Genomic DNA, 24,461 nt, shown 5'->3' with positions numbered 1-24,461 from the left:
AGCAGCTTTCCTTCATTCTGGGCAACTATATCAGAAATAGAATAATTTGAACCATGTATAATTTACCCACAAATTGACTGGCAACGAGGAAAGAAAGAACCTTACCTTTAGCAAAGTTGTATTTATGGGATTCAGGCGAGAATTGCATTCAACCTTAAAAAAAGAAAAAAAAAAACAACAAAATAATTTTACGAATTGCTAGAAAAATAAGAAATAGCTTGGCATGAGAATGATCTTCCAAAATCAACAGCTTGGTTTGGAGATGGCTGAATCAGCCAGAGAAATCACCAAAATACAAAATAAGATGTACTTGATATCTGACTATTTCTGAGTAAATCTGTAAGTCTGGCTAATTTCACTTTATCAATCTGCTATGAGTATTTAAAGAACTATATGTTGAATCTAATTTCTCCTATTGGCTACATAACTTGGGGACCAGTTAGCTTTTTTAAAATGTTAACTGGACCATGGCCCTTACCCACTGGGGTTCTGATGGCTTCCCAGCACAAATGGCCCTGATCAAGCTCAATCCCCAGTCCCCTTCCCCCTTCCCTAATACCATGGGTATGCCATTCCACACACCCTGTTTTCTGACTCAAGGTCTTTCTCCATTCCACCTAAATACTGACTACTACGTTTTTTTTTTCCTCTCACAGCAGTTATCATAATTAAGAATTACAACCTATGTGTTTACATTTTTGGTATCCTAAACTCTTATACCCATGAAGGCAGGGACCTCAAAGAAAAGGTTTTAGGGAGATAACCTCTAGGTTCAGCAATGTTTTGCAGCTAATTTAATCAACGAAATCTCTCTTTTTACGCATGCTTGCCAAGCATACACATACAAAACACTGCTAAGAGTGTGGAATCTACAAGGGTAAAAACATACAAGGCTTACATCACTTCAAAATTTCACAACTAAGCTGAATACAGAAGGATGAGCAGGATTTCAAGAGACACGGTAAAAAGAAGAGGTGTGTGTTTGAAGGCTTCCAGAGTCGGGGGAAAGCATAAGCAAAGAACCAGGAGAAGTGAAGTGGATATACAGGGCACATATGGGGTTACAGAAGTGTGGTGTGAAGATGCACTGCAAGGCAAGTCTGGGAGGCAGACTGGAGCTGACCACAGAAGGCAAGGAGCCACAGAGGTTTCTGAGGTAAAAGGATTTGTTTTAGGAAAGTAACCAGCAGTGGCCTGTATGACAGACTACAGAGGCAGTGAGCCAGTTAGGGAGTTATTAAAATTACCTAGGCAAGGACCAGTAATCCAGCTGAACTCTGGGGATTGCTGATGGGCAGGTATACAAAACTCTTCTATAATCAGGGGATGATCTAAAAGCGAGGATCACCAAACCAAAGTTTTTGCTCTACACAAATGACAATGCAGGCAGTGATAAGCAAATGTACCAGTTTAGTACAGAATATCATTAACTCTAAACTGCAGAATTTAAAAACTGGATCCTTGCCAAAGAACAGTGCTTAGAACAGTAATATGTAACAAGTATTTTCTGGGAGAATGAGCTTCCACATCTGGATTTAATATTATAAATCATGCTTTCTTTGGTTTACCACTTTGTAATTTCTATAAATCTGTAAGAAGTCTTCATATCTGGTAAGCCAAATGCAATGGTTGGTTTTTTTTGACATGTCCACTCTTTCCCCAGCTCCCCAAATGCAGAGACTCCATCTTATTTATTTTTTGTATTCCCCCAAAGTGTTGAGCAAATAGGGAGAAGCTCAAAAAATGAGGCTGAATAAGTGAGCAAGAATAGTTAGCAAAAATGACCAAAACCTGAGGAGTTCCTTCCTGCTCTTCTATGCATGGACAACCCTCTAATCCTTATCAATTTTTGGGAGAAAATGCTAGCTCTCACAAGCTAGAATCTGTCTAGAAGAGCATCTACTTTGAGATACAGATGGGGCTCCTGAAGTTCTTATCTATAAATGCTGAAGATGAGGAAATCAAAAAACAAGACCTTCTCTGTATTGGCCAATCTATCTAGTCATGAAAAAGAACTGGAAATCTTGTTTTTAAGTCCATGCAAATTTATACAAATAACTCAGGATTATTAGAAAATTCTAATTAAGGGTATTTTCTAAAAATAACAATGTTTTCCTCTTTTAGGTCATATGTTTGTGAAGAAAAAAGAAAGTTTTTTTAAAAGTAATCTCTATATCCAATGCAGAGATTAAACTCATGACCCTGAGATCAAGGGTTGCGGGTCGCGCACTCTACCAACTGAGCCAGTTGGGTGCTCCTAAAGAAATGTTTTTGATAGATATTTTTGTACCATGTATCTCTATCTTTATAGCCAGAAAAGACTGAGCTTTATAAAACTCCTTCATGATGAATTGGGATCATCACTATAACTTTATCACCTCTGGGGAAATTTTTTTTTTGGACTTGAGGGTCATTTACCTCTGTGCTAAAGCCATCCCATTATGTTATAACAAACACAAAATGTTTTACAGGATGATTCAGAGAGGTATGAATATATAATCACATCTACCTCAATCTACACTTACTCTGCCCCATAAGCCTTCTCACCTATGGCTACATCCCTGATTAGCTACTAGACTCCCTTTCCCAAAAGCCTTACTCCCTAACCTTTTTCTCTAAAAAGAGCAGAAGTGAAGGCTGCCAAAGAAAACAACGTAATCTCACACAGATACCTACTTAAACTACATATACTGTAGGAAAAACTAATAGTAATAGTAATTGTAATAGACATATGAACAACTGTCAACTTCATTTGTAATTAAAAAATTCACATTAAAACAGTGGGACACCATTTTAATCTATTAAATTATTATTTTTTTTTTTTTTTATTTATTTATGATAGTCACAGAGAGAGAGAGAGAGAGGCAGAGACACAGGCAGAGGGAGAAGCAGGCTCCATGCACTGGGAGCCCGACGTGGGATTCGATCCCGGGTCTCCAGGATCCCGCCCTGGGCCAAAGACAGGCGCCAAACCGCTGCGCCACCCAGGGATCCCTAATCTATTAAATTATTAATAAAATTTAAAAATCCAGTGTTGGACAAGATGCTGTGAAACAGGTTCTCTCATACATTGTTGGTGCCCACATACTGCTATGTCCTTTCTGGAAAGGAATTTGCAAATGTTATCAAAAATTTTGCAAAGGTTTATGATTTTTGACACATTAATTCCACTTCTAGAAATCTATCCCAGGAAAAAAAAAAGAAAGAAAGAAATCTATCCCAGGGAAATGATAAAAAATTCAATACGGATGTTCAAGAACAACATTATTAATGGTGCAAAATCTGATATAATCAACTGGAGAATGAGGTTAAATAAAGGTACATTTACAAAACCAAACATTATACAGATTTACTGACTTTATAAAGTGGAAAAAGGCTATCAAAAATCCTATCAGTAACCAGGTCCCCAAACCTTGTATGTTTAATATCACCCAGGGTATGTTAGAGGAAAAATAATAGTTTACCTTTGGGTAACAGGATTGTGATGTTTCCTCCTGTCCTTCTATTTTAATTTTTTTTCATATTTTCTACAATTAGCATGTTTTATTTTTACCAGTGCATTATATACTTGAGGAGGAGACAGAGGAAAGCATATAGGCTCTTAGCAGCCTTCCAGCCTGATATAGCTCCAGGCTGTATCTGGTGGCTGCAGAAGGCTGAATGAAGGGCTGTCAGAAATCCAACAATAAACAAATGGTGTTCAGTCATAGTACTTGCCACAAAGTGAACTGCACCACATAATGCAATCAAAGGTAATACCGATCCCTTCTAATGAAATCTAGTAGTTGATGAGGAATTCATTTTCCAATCTGGATAATAAAGCGCAAACCTTGATATATGTAATCAAAAATAACAAAAACTACTATTTATCAATTGTTTCCAGTATTTCAGCAGTGTGCTGTATACACTTTATTATGTTTAATCTTATTTATCTTCACAACATCAGGACATACTTACCACAGCCTCAACTGCAGGTGAACTGTCCCCTACCACCAAGAGAGTAGAACACCTGGGGAAAGGCAAAATAAGACATGACACTCTGCAAATAGCAGCTATATTCCACTAAATACTGAATTAGTTTATAAAAGACAAAGATACTTAGCAACTTACTAGGGAAACTGAGGGACTTACTTTAATGTCTTCGATTTGTTATCATTTTGGCCCAGCAAGGGTCTTTCAATCTCTAGGTCTCTGCGTCTAGAAAACAAAGGAAGCAATACCCTTTTCAGGTAAAGTCATGGCAACTCAAGATTATTTCCTGGTTGTGAAAACCAAAATATATCAAGGAATTTGGAACTACCTTTCCTTCATACCTGATGAGGGAAGGGACCCTTCTACACTTTGTTCATGAGTAACCATTTCAGAGCATCCTGAGTAGTACGAGCAGGTAAGAGGTTCCTGGCTCAGCCCTGAGGGGTTTTGAGGCAGGAACAGCCAGAAGTTTAGAGGCAACTTCAAAACTCAATAGCAATGCTACTGAAACTCTCAAGTTATGGTGTTTAATTTTCCAACTAGTTTATAGGAATAAATTCCTTCAAAGAAGGGGAACTTTTGGGGAGAAAATCTCTAACATAGTTTAGTGCGGTACTTAATAAACCTTTCTAATATATATATTCATGAGAGACACAGAGACATAGGCAGAGAGAGAAGCAGGTTCTGTGCAGGGAGCCCGATGCAGGGCCCGATCCTGGGACTTCAGGATCACGACCTGAGCCAAAGGCAGGCACTCAACTGCTGAGCCACCCAGGCTTACCAAACCTTTCTGATTTCAACTGAAAATGAGGAGGCTCTGTTATACAAAGAAAGGAGTTGGAGGTTCAAAATCTCTGGGTGAGTTTGGGTTAGTTACAGCTGACAAATTTTCTCAATCTTTTCCCATGTACTCAGAAAACTAGCAGGAGTATGTTTTAACCTTGGAGAACCTGGTCCCAAAATAAAAATCCGACTCTTTCAGAGACTGGGGGAGACGTGACAGGTTTTGGAATGTACACAAACAAAAGAGAATTTATTAGTGTTGTCCATGTATTACTTTTACCCAATGACAAGATGTCAGCAAAGAGAAACTGAATCAAGGCCTAGGACTTCTATTCTTTGCCTCTTCTACACGTATTTTTCTGTCCTGCCTCATATTACGTGTATGTTTTTTTTTAAAGATTTTATTTATTTATTCATGAGAGAGAGAGAGAGAGAGAGAGAGAGAGAGAGGCAGAGACAGGCAGAGGGAGAAGCAAGCTCCATGCAGGGAGCCCGATGTGGAACTTGATCCTGGGTCTCTAGGATCAGGCCCTGAGCTGAAGGCGGCACTAAACCACGGAGCCATCCGGGCTGCCCTACATCTATGTTTTTGTGTGTGCATGTAACTTAGGTACTTTTTTAAATCTCTAAACATCTTAAAACTACAATTGGTATTTCAATGTGCCCTAAATGGCCTTTGGTTCATTCTTTTTTTTTTTTTTTTTTTTTTTTTTTTAAAGTAAGCTCTACACCTAATGTAGGGCTTGAACTCATGACCCCAAAATCAAGAGTCATACACTCTACCAACTAAGCTAGCCAGGTGCTCCCATTCATTTTCCTTGAAAGCTGCTTTCCTATCTGTCTGATAGCCCTTCCTCTTTTACTGTGGTGTAACAGTATGAAAGCAATCTCATGACACAGCACTCAAAGAAGTAGTTTATTTTACCCTCCCCTCTCCTTCAAATGTCCATTATCTTCTTAGACCTAGTTTATATTTAAGTGGAGGAATAAAAAACAACTGTACCCGTTGTAAGAACCCAGGAAGAGCTGTAAGTTTTCTTGATTGATATCTTGGGCAATATGCAGTCTGTAGGTTTGAATCAGGTCCAGGTTGGCCTGCAACTCTTCCTAGAACAATTGAAAAGAGACACAGGTAAACTTCTGAGCTATAGTACAGATTTATGTTGTTTGGTTTGCATTCTCAATGCCCAATGCCTAAACTCTCTGCTTATGATGGGAAATGAGGCAGAGCCTGGGGCCTACTCTCATATTGGTAGACTGAATGGCTGAAATGTTTATCTATAGTAGATTAGTTCAGTGCCATATTCTGTGTTGGATGAGGGCACAAAGAATCTATTATGGGAAAGGCCGGTCACCAACTCTAAGCCAAATGTAAAAACTTAAGAGATTTTCTCTGAACGTCCTTCTTACTTGTAGTACCCACAAACTGCACTGGACTTGGATTCAAGTACTACCTGGGGAATTCAGGTCACTTAGCCATTCAGAACTCTAGTTTCCTTATTTGTGTTTTTTGCATGTTCTGTCTTTCCTCATAACACATGAAGATAATAACCAGGTATCTAAAAAGGCTGTTCTATCTATTTATTTTTAAACAGACTCTATGACTAATGCGGGGCTTGAACCTACAACTCTGAGATCAAGAGTTGCATGCTCTACCAACTGAGGCAGCCAAGCACCCCTGACAAGGCTGTTTTAAAGATTAGATATAAAAGTTATGGGCACTCCCGGTGGCGCAGCAGTTTAGTGCCGCCTGCAGCCCGGGGTCTGATCCTGGAGACCCAGGATCAAGTCCTGCATAGGGCCTGCTTCTCCCTCTGCCTGTGTCTCTGCCTCTCAGTCTCTCTCTCTCTCTGAATAAATACATTTTTTAGAAAAACTTATTTAAAATAAAATAAAATAAAAGTTATATGAATTGTAAAGTGGAAAATAAATGGAAGGTGGGAAATACATATGTACTTAAGTGTACACCTGTACACAAGTGCGCACATGCATGCACACACACACACAACTTGGCAAGCAGTTTTAAGCAGAACAGAAAACGTTTGCTTTGGTGGAAAGAAATGGATCAGGGATAGCAGGAGAGCCAGTTAATCCAGGGTAGTGTGTAAAGGTTACCATCAAACCATGTAGAGAAATAAAATAAGGAGAGTATCTGTTTGTATTCTTACTACCATATAGATGAAGTCAGCCAAGAATAGATGGAAACTGACCAAATGGATCAGAGTCTACCTGAAACTAAAGGCACTACAATCACTCTGAGGAAATACAGTAAATGCTAAAGAAATTATAGTAAGAGAAGTAAATAACAAATGAAGCACAGAGTAATCAGAGATGAAATACATAGCCAGCTCTCCCTTGAAGGTCTGGAGAGGAACCTGAACAGCAAAGTTTGAGCTAAAAGAGGGAAAAAATGATAATGGTGTAAAAGAGGTAAAACTGGCTTAAGTACTAATGCAACTTCTTTTTTTTTTTTTTTTAAAGATCATGGACTTTTTTTTTTTTTTTTAAAGATTTATTTATTTTTTCATAGAGACACACAGGAGAGAGAGGCAGAGACACAGGCAGAGGGAGAAGCGGGCTCCATGCAGGGAGCCCGACGTGGGACTTGATCCCAGGTCTCCAGGATCACACCCTGGGCTGCAGGCGGCGCTAAACCGCTGCGCCACTGGGGCTGTCCACTAATGCAACTTCTTAGGTAAAGCTGTTACATATACAAATTGCCACCCCCTTCCCACTTAAAAAAAAAAAAAAAGCATAAACATACTGTTCTATACCTTGCTTCTCCCCTTAAAGTATGGTAGAGATCATTCCTTATCAGGACATATGCAGCTGTACTGTTTATTTATACCACTTGTTTCTCCACAACCTTACTAATACAAATGGCCATTCTTTTAAATTTTTGCAAATTGGATAGATAAAAAAAGAGGATGTCACTATAGTCATTTTTTCTTATTGGTGAAGATGAGATTATTCATATTTCAAAACCTTATTTTAGGGATCCCTGGGTGGCGCAGCGGTTTGGCGCCTGCCTTTGGCCCAGGGCGCGATCCTGGAGACCCAGGATCGAATCCCACATCAGGCTCCTGGTGCATGGAGCCTGCTTCTCCCTCTGCCTATGTCTCTGCGCCTCTCTCTCTCTCTCTCTACCATAAATAAATAAATAAATAAATAAATAAATAAATAAATAAATAAAACAAAAAAAAACACCTTATTTTATTTCCATTTCAAAATATTAGAAGCAATACAAAATTTGCTTGCTTAAATTTTTTTTAAGTTTATTTATTTAAGTGATCTCTATACCCAACATGGGGCTCAAACTCACACCCTGGGATCAAGAGTTGCACACTCCGACTGAGCCAGCCAGGCATCCCAAGACTTTATTTTTTAAGAGTAGTTCTAGGTTGACAGCAAAATGGAAAGCAAGGTCTCTTGGTTTTTAAGCAAACTACTCCTCATTCCTAGAATGATCCTCTTCTTCCCGAAACCTAAAATGTTGAATTTTATTTATCCTTCAAGGCCCAGATGGGATACCTCCTCTGCATTGAAGCCCTTCCCTGATCCCCAAATTAAGAAGTAAACTTCTCCTGCCCTTGAATTCCTCTAGCTCCCTCATGGTGCCCCTCTCCTAAGGTACCCTGACAGGGTAGAGAAAGGAAAGCTTCAGAGCTAGGCACAAATCTGGCTTCATATATCCTCCCTCCGTAAGTTATTAGCTGGAAACCAATTCATTCTTTATCTGTGAAGTGGGAATAACACAATTCCTATGATGAGATTATCAGACTGATTAATATACATAAAACGTCTGTCTGAAATTCGTAGGTGTTTAGTGAAAGGTAGTGCTTATTACTTGTCTCTTTTTACCTGTGCTACAATAGTATTTCTATATAGCATATCTCCATACAGAGTGAACTCCCAGAGAATAAGGGCCATATCTTATATACTTTTCTCTCCTCCACAGCACTTAGCATAGAATTTCATAAACTTTGTGAACTGGTTTTTAAGGTTTACAGTCAAAACCAAGCATGCTGGGGCAACTGGGTGGCTCAGTGGTTGAGCATCTGCCTTTTTTTTTTTTTTTTTTTGAGCATCTGCCTTTGGCTCAGGTTGCGATCCTCGGGTCCTGGGATGGAGTCCCACATCAGGCTCCCTCATGGGAAGCCTGCTTTTCCCCCTGCCGGTATCTCTACCTCTCTCTGTGTGTCTCTCATGAATAAATAAATAAAAATTTAAAAACAACAACAACAACAAAACCAAGCATGCTATGTCTTTAGGAGAGTACCCACTCTATGCAGCACATGTGAAAAGGTCATAGTGTTTGAGATTTCCAATTAAAGATGCTGGATTAAAACACAATTTTATGGAACGTCTGGGTGGCTCAGGGGTTGGGTGGCTGCCTTCAGCTCAGGTCGTGATCCTGGAATCCGGGATCGAGTCCCACATCAGGCTCCTGCAAAGAGCCTGCTTCTCCCTCTGCCTATGTCTCTGCCTCTCTCTCTCTCTCTCTGTGTGTGTGTCTCTCATGAATAAATAAATCTTTTTAAAAAACCCACACATGCAATTTTACTCCTAGAAAAATCATAAAAAGAATAGCAGTTTCTTCTTTATAAGTCATAAACTACTAAGGACAAAGGCAACAGGAAAAAACAACAACAGCAATAACATTTTGAAAGTGAGAAAGCATTAGAAAGACTGTAATTGTTCATTTAGCAGATTCAGTAAGCCTGGTAGGCTGGCAGTGGGGAGAGTGAAAGAAGTCAGTGAACATGTACCATGTAGCCTGAAAAGGCTCGAGATTTGTAGGCACCAGTTCTCTCTGGAAGCAGAGGGTAAAGATGGGGCTAATGAAAGAAGATTAGTTCCAAGTTCTGTTAAATAAAAATATAACATCAGGAAGACAAGCAATCATGATACACAAAGCAAAAACAAACAGAAGTGAAGGGAGAAAGAAAAATTCAACAATAGTAAGTGATAATTTTAATAACTCACTTTCATTTATGGATGAATAATGATCCAGAAGATCACAATGAAATAGAAAAATTGAACACCATAAACCACTAGACCTGACAAGACACCCAGAGTACACTCCACTTAATGGCAGTAGAATGAATACACATCCTTGTCATGTGCTCATGGAACAGACAGGCCACATGATAGGATCATATGCTAGGATATAAAATAAATCTCAAGACATTCAAAAAGGAATGAAATATTAAATATATTCTCTGATCACAATGGGATGAAATTAGAAATCAATAACAGAAGGAAATCTGGGAAACTGAACAAAATACTAAATAATGCGTCAAAGAAGGAATCATTAGGAAATTAGAATATAATTTTGAGATAAATGAAACTGCCAGAACTTATGGGCTGCAGCTAACATGTGTTGAGAGGGAAATTTATAGCTGTAAATGTGTATATGAAAAAAAGAAGAGAGATCTCAAATTCATAGCTAGCCTTCCACCTTAAGAAACTAGAAAAAGAAGGGGCATCTGCATGGCTCAGGTCTTCATATGAGGGTCGTGAGTTCGAGCCCCATATTGGAAAGCTGATTAAAAAAAAAAAAGAAAACAACTAGAAAAACAGGAAAATTAAAGCAAGCAGAAGGAAATAATAATTGGAGTGGAAATAAATGAAATAGAGAATTTAAAAAAGAACAGGAAAAGAAAACCAATAAAACCAAACAATTGGGACAGCCCCGGTAGCTCAGGGGTTTAGCACCACCTTTGGCCCAGGGCGTGATCCTGCAGACCTGGGATCGAGTCCCATGTCCGGCTCCCTGCATGGAGTTTGCTTCTCCCTCTGCTTGTGTCTCTGCGTTTCTCTCCCTGTGTCTCTCATGAATAAATAATAAAATCTTTAAACAAACAAACAAACAAACAAAAAAAAAAACAATTGGTTGGCTAGAGGTTGGCTAAAATAAGAGGTAAGATTCAAATTACTAAAATAGGGAGGAGGGCAGCCGGGTGGCTCAGCAGTTTAGTGCCTGCCTTCGGCCCAGGGTGTGATCCTGGAGACCCGGGATTGGGTTCGGTGTCAGGCTCCCTGCATGGAGCCTGCTTCTCCCTCTGCCTGGGTCTCTACCTCTCTCTCTGTGTCTCTTATGAGTAAATAAATAAAATCTTAAAAAAATAATAAAAAATAAAAAATGGGGAGGAAAGAGAAGATATTTTCAACTTTACAGAAATAAAAAGAATTATAAAGGAGTATCATGAATAATTTATACCAACAAATTAAGTAACTGAGATGAAATGGATAAATTTCTAGAAAGACACATACTATCTAAAGCATCTCAAAAAAAATAAAGCATCTCAAAGAATAGAAAAATTTGAATAGATCTTTAATAAGTAAAGACATTAAATTAGTAACCTTTTCTTTAGTATACACAAAGAAAAGCTTTGTCCCAGATGGTGTCGCTGTAAATTCTACCAAACATTTAAAGAAGAATCAACAGCAATCCTTCCCCAACTCTTACAAAAAATATGATACTTATCAGCTCATTCAGAATCTTACTATCCAATGCACTCCTCCCTCTGAAAAGAGGACTGAGGTTACCTTTCCCAACCAGTAATTATCCATTACTGTTCACTGCCTCTACAGACTTCAGTTTTCTTACCAGTAAAACATGAGAACGAACAAGAGAAATTCTAAGGTTCTTTAAGCACTGACATTTGTTTCTTTTGGTTTCTGTTTTCTCTGAAATTTCTATTTTTGTGAAGCCTTTCCCAGACCTCATCATGGCTCTGAAGATGTTTGGTGAGGCTTGTGATGTTATCAAACATTAACAGATGGCATGCTGCTGAAGGGGACAGGTGGCAGGGGAGGGGATCCTGTCTTCCCTCATCTCTTCAAATGCCAAGAGGCATGTGGCACTGAGCTAATGTCTCTCCCTGAAGACTGGCCTTTGCTGGGCCACGTGCATCATACTCTGCCCTGGAAGTGGTGTATCCACTAGGATCCGGTGAACTCTAAGGCACCCTGTCTTTCCTGAGGTAAATAAGATTTTGCTGCAAGCCAACAAACAGCTGGCTTGGAATAGGCACTTACCTGACCAAAGTGATGTGCCAAAATAATGTCCACAACATTGGTTGTCAAGCCTGAGAGCTAAAAAAAGATAGAAGCTTTGTGTCAAGGGAGTTAAGCATACATATTTATCAAGCTGTCCACTCATGATTACTGTACTTTATTGTACACATGTAAACCCTCAACAAACAAAAGCATAACTCAGGGTCACACATTTTCATGAGATGGTGGTTTCAAGATACATGATAACAATAAACAAGTCAGAAAAAAACGAAGTCTCCCTTTCACAGAAATAATATCGTCTGCTTTGAAATAGGTGGCTAGAGGGGTACCTGGATAGCTCAGTTGGTTAAGCAACTGCCCTCGGTTCGGGTCATGATCCCGGGGTCCTGGAATTTTTTTTTTTAAGATTTTATTTATTAAAAAAAAGATATTTATTTATTTATTTATTTATTTATTTATTTATTTGATACACAGAGAGAGGCAGAGACATAAGCAGAGGGAGAAAGAGGTTCCCCAGGGGGACCCCAGTGTGGGACTCAATCCCAGGACCCCTGGAATCACATCCTGAGTCACCCAGGCATCCCCGGGGTCCTGGAACTGAGCTTGCATCAGGCTCCCTGCTCAGCGTAGGGTCTAGTTCTCCTTCCTCTGCAGCCCCCCACTCGTGTTCTCTCTCTCTCTCAAATAAATAATTTTTGGAGAAAAAAAAAGAAATAGGTGGCTAGAAGAAATGCTGGTCATTTCTTCTTTGAAAACTTAAGACCTAGAACACTTGGCTACTAGCTACTTCATTCTTATGTTTCTTCATTTACACTTGTGTCATGGCTAACAAGGATTGATTTAAGACTACTTCCAAGTCATCCAAGAATTAAAAAAAAAAATTTTTTTTTTCCTTTCCTGGAGTTTTTGCTATCATCATTTCAGGGAGTGGGAGGAAATTGCTGTTTACAGAATGTTCCTGAGTTTTGAACATTTTTCTATTTTTTTCCATTTCAAAATGATGCATATCACACAGTCTAATAAATGCAGCAATCTGTGCAAATCTGCACACAGCTAGTCTGTTTTCAGAAAAATTTCCAACTCAAATTATATTGCTGATTCCCTGTAGCCTTCATCCTTGGTTTTATGCTTCATTCCTACTGCTGACTTGGATTAGAGGTGAAGTGCTGAAATGGGAGTGCAGATGGAGAAGAGGAGATGAGGAGACAGACATGGATAAAGGTAGAGCAGGATCGCAGAGTCCCAGAAAGGTTAAGGAAGCCCAGAAATCTTCACAGAAGTGACCAATGATGAAATTGTTATAAATTAAAGATAATTAGAATTAATAACAACCATTCATGTTTAATACTCATAAGGTCATTCTCAAGTCTTATAACAATTTTTTTAGGTTATTAACACACAGTTTATTTATTTTTTTTTTTAACACACAGTTTATTATCCATTATTGAGAGTGTTCGGGTAAATTTTAATATAACCACACAACTAAACAGGAATTAGAACAAATTTTAAGTAAGTCAGGTTATAAGAAAGAATTTCCACAGCAGCTGGCAATAGCATCATTAATATATTTTATATCAAGCTGGAGTATGCATATTTCTCTAATATTTAAGTGTGGAGAGAAATGGATAAATTTTTTAGAATCTAGTCTACTGGTAGATGAAGTTTTTTTTTTAATTCTAGTGTACTTAACAAACTGTGTTATATTCATTTCAGTTGTATAATACAGTGATTTAACAATTCCAAATATTACACAGTGCTCATCAAAGTAAGTATAATCTTAATCCTCTTCAGTTATTTCACCCATCCCCCCCACCCACCTCCCCTCTGGTACCATCTGCTCTCCAGTTGAGAGTCTGTTTTTTGGGTTGTCTCTCTTTTTTCTGCCTTTGTTTGCTGTTTCTTAAAATTCCAGTAGGTGGGATATTTTAATATTGTTAAGTAATTTTAAAGTAATACATATTTATCATAGAAAATTAAGAAGAAAAAAAAAGAAAATTAAGAAGATATAGAATATGAAAGGGAAAATAAAAATCATCTGTAATGCTACCAGCCAAAGATAGAACTACTAGTAACAAATTCTTTTCCCTCTTTATTTTTTTTAATATAGTGGGTAAGACCAGCACTTTTATTGATTTTTATTTTTTTTAAGTAATCTCTACACCCAAAATGGGGCTTGAAATTACCACCCTGAAATGAAAAGTCAGATGCTCTACTTGATGTGGGAAAGCAAGGCAAAAGAAAAAATTAAATTTCTTTACTGCCTACAGCTCTGTGACAAGTCCTTGAAATAGGCAGAGTGACCTTCCTCTGGGAGCTCAGATGCCTTGATGTTGCACTTTCTTTGCTAAGGGCAAAAGGCAATCTTAGCTTAACATTATCCAGGTACCCCAGGATCTTGTAAATCTTCTTTAACATATAAAAATTCCTTTGGAGGGGCACCTGGGTGGCTCAGTTGGTTAAGCATGTGATTCTTGATTTCAGCTCAGGTCATGATCTCAGGGGTTGTGAGATCAAGCCCCATCCTGGGCTCTGTGCTGGGCATAAGAGCCAGTTTGGGTTTATCTCCTGATCTCTCCTTCTCTCCTCCCCTCCCCTAAAAAAAGTTTCTTTGGAAACTTCCCTTATCTCTACCCCCAAAGATATATGTTGGCAGTCATCCTCCAAGCATATGGCCACTGATACACATCTGAAGGGTCTCAGGACCTGAGTTTTACTAGACAGAAATGAATGACCTTTTCCTAACAATAGCTACCCCCCTTCAAGGTCCTGGAAACCTTCCTTCTAAAATTCTTGGAGACTTAACACTATCCCTAATCCCCTCCCAACTTGAAAGTATATAATCAGTCACCTATCACAACCCCAGTGCAGCTCTTTCTGACCATAAGTCCTGTCTTGTGCTTTAGTAAAACTACCTTTTTCTACTAAAGACTTTGTTAAGAGTTCTTTCTTGGCTATTAGCTCTGAACCCCACATTTTCTCTATTAGACTGAGCCAGGCCAAATTATTTTCCCTTCTTTCTTGTGCATATCTACCTAACAAAGTTGGGACATATATAGTTTTTTTTCTATTTTTTAAACATGACAATTTTCTCATTTCTTTAAATAACCAAAAAACAAAATTTTGGTTGCAGGATAGTCCGTTCTATGGTTATATCATAATTTTGTTGATCTTAAACTGTTTCCATATTTTAGCCCTATAAACAAGGTGTTAATGAATATTTTGGCTCTTTGACATCCCAGCTGTGTGACCTTAAGCAAATGATTTAATTTTTCTGTGGGATAACAATAGTAGTACCAATTCATGAGTTATCCTCAGAATGAAAAGTTTAAACATACTTAAAACATTTAGGAATAGTGCCTGGTACATAGCAAATTATGTGAAGAACAAAGGCAAAAGAAAAGGTAGATAAAATTAAGTAACCTTTTAACTTGCAGCCCACTGACAAATACTTGAGACAAGCAGAGCCTGACATTCCTCCAAGGACTCCCAATCTTAATGTCTTGCTAGACTTGGGTGTGACAATAGCTAAGCCTGCAGGATCCTTTAAGTCTTCTTTAACATGTGAAAATCCTTTTGGAAACTTTGTTTCCGTCCCCTCCCAACTAAAAAGTATATAATCAAATCAATTGCTCCTCACAATCCCAGGGCAGCTCTGTGAGCCCTTGGGTCTTGTTCTCATGCTTTTATTATCCTCCTATTTAAATCTTTGCAAATATTATTAATTATTCTTCAGGTAAGTTCCTAGGTATTGAATTATTGGATCTCATGGTTGAGTATCAATAAAGATTCTTGATACATATGACAAGCTGGATAGTGGTATTTTGGAGACTATCTTCAATTGTGTGTATTAAAATAAACATAGTAATTTACAAATACTTTGGGATAGGTATTTGTTTAAAAATGAGATTATTACATTAGGGATCTTTTAGCAAGTAATGAAAGCTTGGGTTATTTTTTCCTCTGGAAAACTTTATAACATCACTGATTCAATATTAATCTCAAAGTTTCAGATTGAAATAACACAAATAGCATTTGTACTTTTTTTTTTTAAGATTTTATTTATTCAAAAAAAAAAGATTTTATTTATTCATTCATGAGAGACAGAGAGAGGCAGAGACACAGGCAGAGGGCGAAGCAGGCTCCACACAGGGAGCCCCATGTGGAACTCGATCCCGGATCTCCAGGATCAGGCCCTGGGCTGAAGGCAGCGTTAAACCGCTGAGCCACCAGAGCTGCCCAGCATTTGTACTTTAGTAGAGTGTTTCAAAAGTAATTCTTTTTCCAACACAGGTCAGTTCAACGCAAAAGTTATATAGTACTATGGTTTTTACCCTTATTCCCTCTTTTCACTCTGGTTGTTTGCTGGGATTGTTTATATTTGTAAAGTCAATATCATGAGGGCAAAGCACAAGCTAACACTCTCTCCCCTTAGCTCCCAGAGGTGGGATATGTGTGACATTCCTCAAGGAATTCATAGTACTTTAATGTTAATGTTTTGCTAGAGACTAAAAATAGCCAGACCTCCAGGATCCTATCACTCTTCTTTAGCATGAAAAAAATACTGTTGGAGACTTAGGTTATCTCTACCCTCCTCAGCCGTGCCCCCCAAGTAGATAATTAGCTCCACACCATCCCAAGAGCAGCTCTTTCTGTCCTTGAGTCCTGTCCCTGTGCTATAATAAAAACACCTCTTTGCACACAGTAAACAACTCAAGAATTCTTTCTTGACCATTGGGCTCAATGATCCCACATCATACTTTTGGTGCCCTGTATGCGGATTCTGCATCTTCCTTCACCTGGACTTCCAACTTTGGTGCAAATTTGGTGAGTTACTCTCTTTTTATGTTCATTTTAGAGGGTATTCAAGGAGTATGGTCTTACTGGAACACTTTCATGTTAATCGCTCAGGCTGCGTAGCCTTCAGCTATTCTACAGGGAGGAACAGAAGCTTGCCTTTTGGCTGGAAGCTAGTACCCTGGCCAGAATGGTAATAAGACTCAGAAACTTGATGCCCTCTCTTTATTCCTATTCTTATACAAAGTTGTCTTTCTTGGACATAGGACAGCCACCTAAGTCACTAGGATGGCTGCCAATCTTAAGACTCCTGTGTAAGGTTTCCTCCTCATGGACCTAATGTCACATTTCTGGTCTAGCCATTTCTGGTCATAAGACCTCCCTCAGAGCCAGCTGAAACCAATCCTTTATTGGATTAAAACCCAATCAGTGACAATTTCCTAGGGAAGTTGGCTGTAAGGACTACACGTGTTGGAATGTTGTTTAGACCATGATGGATTTCTACCTTTACTATTCTTCATCAAATTCTCCTAATTACTTATATTATAAAATTGGCTAATTTCCCTTTGTAAAACTTTCTAGTGTTTTCCTTGTGTTAAAATGGTGGCTTCTTCATGGAATGACAAGGCATGGTATTTTGGTCCATTCACTGGCCCCCATTTATAGTCCAGAATGCAATGGGGGAAGCACGGGGATACTAGCAATCCCTCCTACAGGGCCTTTACGGCAGGGCAGGGGTGATCATAGCAATTTTGTTCAAGGGACACCTCTGGTCACTTTGACACCAGGAACCTCTGACATATACTGTGTGGGACACAATCTAGGAGTGGGGTGGGGGAGTTCTTGCTTCTTTGGTTCCCTAGGACTCTCCTTTGGGATGCCTTTTAACCCAATGAAAACATTCGGATTGCAAAATTTAAGAAAGGACTGATCTTCTGTAACACTGCACAGCCTCAATGTGATTTATGAATTAGATTTCTTCTGCAGGAAACAAGGTAAATAGGTACGCTTTATCCGGGCTTCATGGCTCGAAATCAGGACCCCGACCTAAGGGCCTCTAGTGTTTGGCCACTAATCAGGCTAGAAAACTCTCCAGATATACTGGATGATAACTTCTTAAACAGGCCTCCTCTGAATAAATCCACATTGCTGGAGGAAACACAGACCATCCCTAATGAGGAGGACACTGACTCTCACTGTTCCTCCCTCCTAATAGACCCAGGTTACTCTTATATGTGGGAGCTTCTCCCTTATTAATTTCCCAGGTTAATGGCTATGGTAAGTGTAGCCAACTCTCTGTGGGTTAGTCCACCTCACGACTGGGACCTTAAGGAATATTCCTAAGCAGTTACCTTTTGTTTTGAGGAAGTTTCCTGTCCTCTCTGGCCTGACATGGACTGCCTAATTCCACTGCTTGGTGGAAAAAAAACAAAAACAAAAACAAAACAAAACAAACCCCAAACCCTGTCTTTTCATCTCTGTAGGCTGATGAGCTTTAGGACCAGGAGACCTCACTCTGCCCTCTGGGCTTTTATCTGCCTCCAGCCTTCCTGGTGGTACCTCACCTCTTCTGCTTTGCTCTCCCCATCCTCCTGTTTCTGCACCATCTTGGGTGCAACTGGTATACCTGGTTCCTATACCATCTTTGGTGCCTCTGGCACCATTGGCTCCTCCTACCCTCACTGTCAAGGAGCAAAGTGCACAGCCCTGGACTTCCACTTCCCACTTCAGATTTTCCCAGCAGCATCTCTAATAAAAATTGACAATGGGGAGCAAATTGACTGCCTTTTAAGTGGACCCAGATGGAATATATTTGGTATTTAAACTAGTTCAAGTTTGTTGGTTTTATGAAGATAAACGTGTCTTTAGAGTTATCAGCATTAAATACAAAACTTTTATTCTACCAAGGTTTGCTGAAGATCATATAAGCTCATGATCTCTGTTTTAATTTGTTAGCAAAGAGAGGACTTAAAATGAAGGTTAATTTTGTCTCAAAGTTTCCATGGGTAATTTTTTTTTTAAGATTTTATTTATTTATTCATGGGAGACACAGAGAGAGGCAGACATAGGCAGAGGGAGAACCAGGCTCCTTGCAGGGAGCCCCATGTGGAACTCAATCCCAGGATGCCCAGATCATGACCTGAGCCAAAGGCAGACACTCAGCTACAGCGTCATCCAGGTGCCCCTCCAGGGGTAATTGTTAAGACCACTTTCTAAGTCTTTGGTAAACTGAAACTTTAAAGTTTTGCTTGGATGATAAATTGGACTAAATTCGCTGGATATTAGGCCTTTTCTAAATAGGATGGAATACTAAAGCACTGATTAGTGAACATAGGTTTTTGCTTTTTGCTTCTTCCTGCAGAAAACTAAGGATATCTATTTTTATTTCTAAAAGATTTCATTTATTTATTTGTTTATTTATTTATTCATTCATTTATTTATTTATTTATTTTATGAGAGAGCCTTCGAGAGAGAAAGAGGGACAAGTGGGAGGGGGAGGGGCAAGGGGAGAGGGAGTAGAAGACTCTGTTGAGCAGGGAGCCAGCCTTGGGGCTTGATCCCAGGACCCAGGGATCATGACCTGAGCCTAAAGCTGACACTTAACCAACTGAGCCACTCAAGTGCCCCTGGAAAGGAATTTTATATGCCATCAGGATGGACCAAAGTTGAAATAAATGGATTTTATTTATTTATTTTTAAAAATATTTTATTTGAGAGAGCTGAGCTGAGAGAGAAAGAGCAGGGGAAGGAGCAGAGGGAAAAGGACAAGCAGACTCTGTGCTGAGTGGAAAGCCCAACTTGGGGCTTGAGCCCACAATCTTGATATAAATGGATTTTAAGTACCCTGGTGAGGGTGCCTGGGTGGTGCAGTTAACTGTCCGACTCTTGGTTTCAGCTCGGGGTCATAATCTCAGTCTTGAGATCAAGGCCCTTGTCCAGCTCTACACTTGGATGTAGAGTCTGCTTAAGACTCTTTCCCTCTCCCTTTGACTCCTCCTGCTCCTGCGTGTTCATGCTCTCTCTCAAAACAAAATAAATAAATAAAAGTATCCTGGTATAACAATGAAATTCTGCTTTACTCTGTTAAAAAGCCAAAGTTTCCTTGGATTGTTGGTTTCCTCTTGATAAGAAAATGTAAAAAAAAGATTCTTTTCTCTTTTCTTTGACCAGAGAACCAGTTTCTATGTTTTGTCTTTATCAGGTCTTTAATTACTTAAGATAGTTAAAACATTTCAATGTTAAAGGAACTTAATTTTGCTAACAACTATATAACCCTACCTATATGCCTCTTGTCATGTTGGTTAAATAAAAGATTAAATTTTAAATTTCATAATAATCCATAATCCTATTCAGTCATGTACCTTAAAAGCTGAGTGTTGGGATGCCTGGGTGGCTCAGTGGCTGAGCCTTTGGCTCGGGGTGTGATCCTGGGGTCTGGGGTCCTGGGATCGAGTTCTACATCAGACTCCCTGTGAGGAGCCTGCCTCTCCCTGCCTATGTCTCTGCCTCTCTCTGTCTCTCATGAATAAATAAATAAAATCTTTTTTTTTAATTTTTTTATTTATGATAATCACAGAGAGAGAGAGAGAGAGAGAGAGAGGCAGAGACATAGGCAGATGGAGAAGCAGGCTCCATGCACCGGGAGCCCGATGTGGGATTCGATCCCGGGCCTCCAGGATCGCGCCCTGGGCCAAAGGCAGGCGCTAAACCGCTGTACCACCCAGGGATCCCTAAATAAATAAAATCTTAAAAAAAAAAAGTTTGAGTGTTTTAACAGACTTCCTCAATGTTTGAATTGTAAATAAAGTCTTTTTGACCAATTAGACTTGTTTATTAGGTATGTTACTTGGAAAGCACTGTCAAATTATGCTAAGCCTTGGGTTGTTGCTTGGTAAATGCTATAACTGTTCAAATATGTGTGTGTGTGTGTGTGTGTGTGCATATGCATTTTGAAATTCTTGAAGTTTTAATATGTTTTGGTAATAAGGTAATTAAGTTTAATATGTTTTAGTAATAAGGTTGTCACTTAACATTCTGATTATTGAAGTGTTATGTGTCAGAAATAACTGAATTTCCTTGTCAATTGCATCACAGTCTTTTTATTATTTGCAAAATGAGTTTCATCTTCAAGGAGATTCATAAAAAGAAACTTTTTAAAAACAAATACAGGTTTTTGATATCTTTTAAAATGGATAAGAATTTCTAGAACTAAAGCTACATTCAAACTGAATAAGAATTATTATGGTTTTGGGGATTCTTGTTTGAAACACTGCTAAGTTTTCTAATGTTTGCTCTTCTAGATTAAGGAAACTTTCTTTTAAGATATCTATGATTTTGGGACGCCTGGGTGGCTCAGTGGTTGAGTGTCTGCCTTTGGCTTAGGGCGTGATCCCAGGATTGAGTCCCTGGGCTCCCTGCATGGAGGCTGCTTCTCCCTCTGCCTACGTCTTTGCCTCTCTCTCTCTCTGTCTCTCATGAATAAATAAATAAAATCTTAAAAAAAAGATATCTATGATTTACAGAAATATGATAAAGTTTTACTTTGGAACACACTGAAGCATTTAACTTTTATCTCTACCTAAATAAACCCTCTGAAATTCAGAAAATCTTGGTAGTATTCTTCCATGGCAATTACAGTTGTCTACAAAAATTCAATGAGAATCTGTTGTCCTCGAAACAGGATACCATTGGAAATACTGGTTATTTTACCAAGGCTTTGACAGGAATGTCATATTTGAGAGAGACATGCACAGACTCAGATATGATCAGACAGCTTTAAGAAATTAAGGTTGGCTTTCTGGAGCCACTAAAGCCCCTTGGAAATGTTGGCCTGATACCTTGCTTACAGAGTTCCTAGTAGTCTTACTAGGTGAGTAAAGAATGTCACTTCCTGGTAGATCCAGGGACCTCAGGATATTTTGGGGACCTCCAGAAGAAGAATTGCCCCAATCTATAGATTTTGCAGGAATGTATGATGTATGATGGCAAATATTTAGCTTGGCTTCTGGCCTAGAGAGGCTACTAAAAGTTCAATTGAGATTCCTTATAAAAAGTTCCAATAAAGCAAATTTTAAAGGATCTATATGATCAATCACTATTCTTGCTGAACTTATGTAAATAATTAGGCCAAGTTTGTTAAAACTGAACTTGGTTTTCTGATTAGTCTTGAATTGACTATCTCTGGAAATAAGGGTGATATTGGAGAGAAAATTATGTCTCAATAACATACCTTTGTGGATGTTAAATTCTAGTTCTGATCGTCTTTGAGTGTTTGTTGTTTGCCGAAGCTAAAAAACTTGAGGTAAAAATTACCACAATAGCTCATATATAGACAATCTTCTTGCTTGTTATTCTTCAGAGATAATTATAGGACTCCATGTGATATAGGAAGGAACGTTTGGATTCAAAACCAACAGCTAAGAAAGAATTCTTGAGATGTCTTTAGTGCAAAAAGGTGGTTTTAGTGAAGCACAGGGACAGGACTCGTGGGCAGAAAGAGCTGCACTGGGGTCATGATGAGTGGCCCATTATATACTTTCAAATTGGGAGGGGGTTAGGGATAGGGTAAGTCTCTAAAGAATTTTGGAAGCAAGGTTTCCAGGACCTTGAAGGGGCTAGCTATTGCTAGGAAAAGGTCATTCATTACTGTCTATTAAAACCCGAGTCATAAGACTCTTCAGATGTATATTAATGGGTCATATGCTTGGAGGCGGGGTGGGGGCGGTGATTACCAACATGAACCTTGTTGAGGAGAGATAAAGAAAGTTTCCAAAATAATTTTTATATGTTAAAGTAGACTTACAGGATCCTAGGGGTTGTGCTAAGATTGCCTTTGAGTCCCTAGAGGAAAGTCACTGCCTGTTTCAAGGACTCGTCAATGGGCTGTAGGTAGTAAGGAAATTTAATACTCTTTCTTCTGCCTTTGTTTCCCACATTACATGGATGTATGATAATTTGAACAGCTGGAAAATGGGACGGATTCCCCAACAACTGTATAACTCAGCTATCACCTTGACCCATTCTGTGTGGCGGGGGTGACAAAACTGCTCCTTAAAAAGTGGAGTATACCCTAACTCCAAGAGGTTAACTATGAACCTGTGGAGATAATGGGTGGCCCCATTTTCCTTATGAATGGATTCGATAATGCACTTTGGGATGCCCATATCCCAGACAAGTCTTCTCCCACTTGCCAGTGATTCCTCATAACTAAGATATTGTTAAAGTCAGACATCTAGGATGGCTTCTTGATGGTTTTATCCATAGCCATATTTGCCCCAGAAGCTTACTGATATAAAACTGCAAATATGTACAACTGCCATCTTTAACCAGACCCAACTCAGAGTCATCCACAAATTCTAAAGGTGACCCTCCAAAACCAAATGGCTTTTGATATTCTGACTGCAGCTCAAGGAGAAACCTATACTTTATTAAAACAGGGTTATATATATACTCCAGATTACCACAAAAATGTGACGGGGTCACTAACTGACATGAATATTCAAAATAAGGCTCAACAAAATCCTTCCCTGTCTTTCTATGACTGCTTAAGTTCCTGGTTCAGGGGAGGACTATGGTCAACTACTAAGGGTATCTTTGTTGGACTTCTCATTCTCAGAGCCATATTAATCCTAATACATTGTCTTTTTCTTTTTTTTTCTTTTTTTTAAAATTTTTATTTATTTATGATAGTCACAGAGAGAGAGAGAGAGAGAGAGAGAGAGAGAGAGAGGCGCAGAGACACAGGCAGAGGGAGAAGCAGGCTCCATGCACCGGGAGCCCGACGTGGGATTCGATCCTGGGTCTCCAGGATCGCGCCCTGGGCCAAAGGCAGGTGCCAAACCGCTGAGCCACCCAGGGATCCCACATTGTCTTTTTCAGTGTTTTTCTGCTTAGTGCTGAGACTCCATCACTACAATAATTTCACTTCAGCAGAAGGTCCTTGCTGCCCAAGAGACATTTTTTTACTGTCCACGTTGGATTCAGCTGCTTCAGCCTGTCTTTAACTTCCCTATATGTTCACCGACTGACCAATATTGACCCATAGGTAGGGACATCTCTATATTCCCACTCAGCAGGAAGAAGCTACAGATGAGATCTGCTTTCAGCAACCTTAAAGATTTAAGGGTCAAAATTGTTCAAGGCAGGGGTGGGGGGGATGATGAGGGAGCAAAAGGCAAGCTGAGGGCAAAGCACAAGCTGACACCTGGGCCCCTCAACCCCAGAGGTGGAAATATTCTGTATATTGACTGAATGGCAATTACATATGTAAACATTCATCAAGCTGTATACTTAAAACTTTTTTTTTTTTTTTAAGATTTTGTTTATTTATTAAAAAGAAAGAGCACAAGCCAGAGGGAAAAGGTACAGGGGCAGGGAGAAGCAGACTCCTTGCTGAAAAGGGAGCTGGATGAGGGGCTTGATCCTAGGACCCTGAGCTGAAAGCAGCCGCACAAGCTGCCCTACTTAAAAATTTTTGCTTTTAATTGGATATACTTCAATGAGAAAATAAAAATAAGGGGTGCCTGGATGGCTAAGTCAGTTAAGCATTTGCCTTCGGCTCAGGACATGACCTAAGGGTCCTGGGATCAAGCCCCACATTGGGCTCCCTGTTCAGTGGGGGGCCTGCTTCTCTCTCTGCTTCTCCCTCTGCTGCTCCTCCTGCTTGTGCTCTGTCATATAAATAAATAAAATATTAAAAAAATATATCAAGACATTTTGAGAAGAGACCAAGATAAGCCAATGAATACCATTTGGTGCTTACTTTGGAAGCTGCCCAGTCAATCCAGCCTTTAGCACAAGGGTCAACATTAATGAGCACAAGGCCTTCCACGAGCTCCGGATGATTGAGCTGAAATAGGAGACAAAGACAATGTTTGAAAGTTCCACTC

The 24,461-nt window shown here is 39.2% G+C and overlaps 1 protein-coding gene across 3 annotated transcripts in view; it reads right to left on the bottom strand.

Annotated features, from left to right (window-relative positions):
- The window catches only part of NDRG3 (NDRG family member 3), a 78,581-nt gene that overhangs the window by 8,499 nt on the left and 45,621 nt on the right, over positions 1-24,461 (bottom strand). For 2 of the 3 annotated variants that reach the window (XM_055307105.1, XM_055307114.1), the window contains exons 8-13: positions 24,335-24,421; positions 11,800-11,856; positions 5,759-5,862; positions 4,132-4,197; positions 3,958-4,009; positions 106-153 (exon numbers count right to left, since the gene is read on the bottom strand). In XM_055307105.1, coding sequence (XP_055163080.1) covers positions 106-153; positions 3,958-4,009; positions 4,132-4,197; positions 5,759-5,862; positions 11,800-11,856; positions 24,335-24,421 — 414 coding nt within the window. The remainder of the gene's footprint in view (positions 1-105; positions 154-3,957; positions 4,010-4,131; positions 4,198-5,758; positions 5,863-11,799; positions 11,857-24,334; positions 24,422-24,461) is intronic. The other variant, XM_055307120.1, reaches the window with a different exon arrangement.

Source organism: Nyctereutes procyonoides, unplaced genomic scaffold (genome assembly GCF_905146905.1).
Source record: "Nyctereutes procyonoides isolate TBG_1078 unplaced genomic scaffold, NYPRO_anot_genome, whole genome shotgun sequence".
Lineage (NCBI taxonomy): Eukaryota > Metazoa > Chordata > Mammalia > Carnivora > Canidae > Nyctereutes > Nyctereutes procyonoides.
Note: the sequence above shows the minus strand (reverse complement) of the source record. Positions and strands in the feature narration are given on the sequence as shown.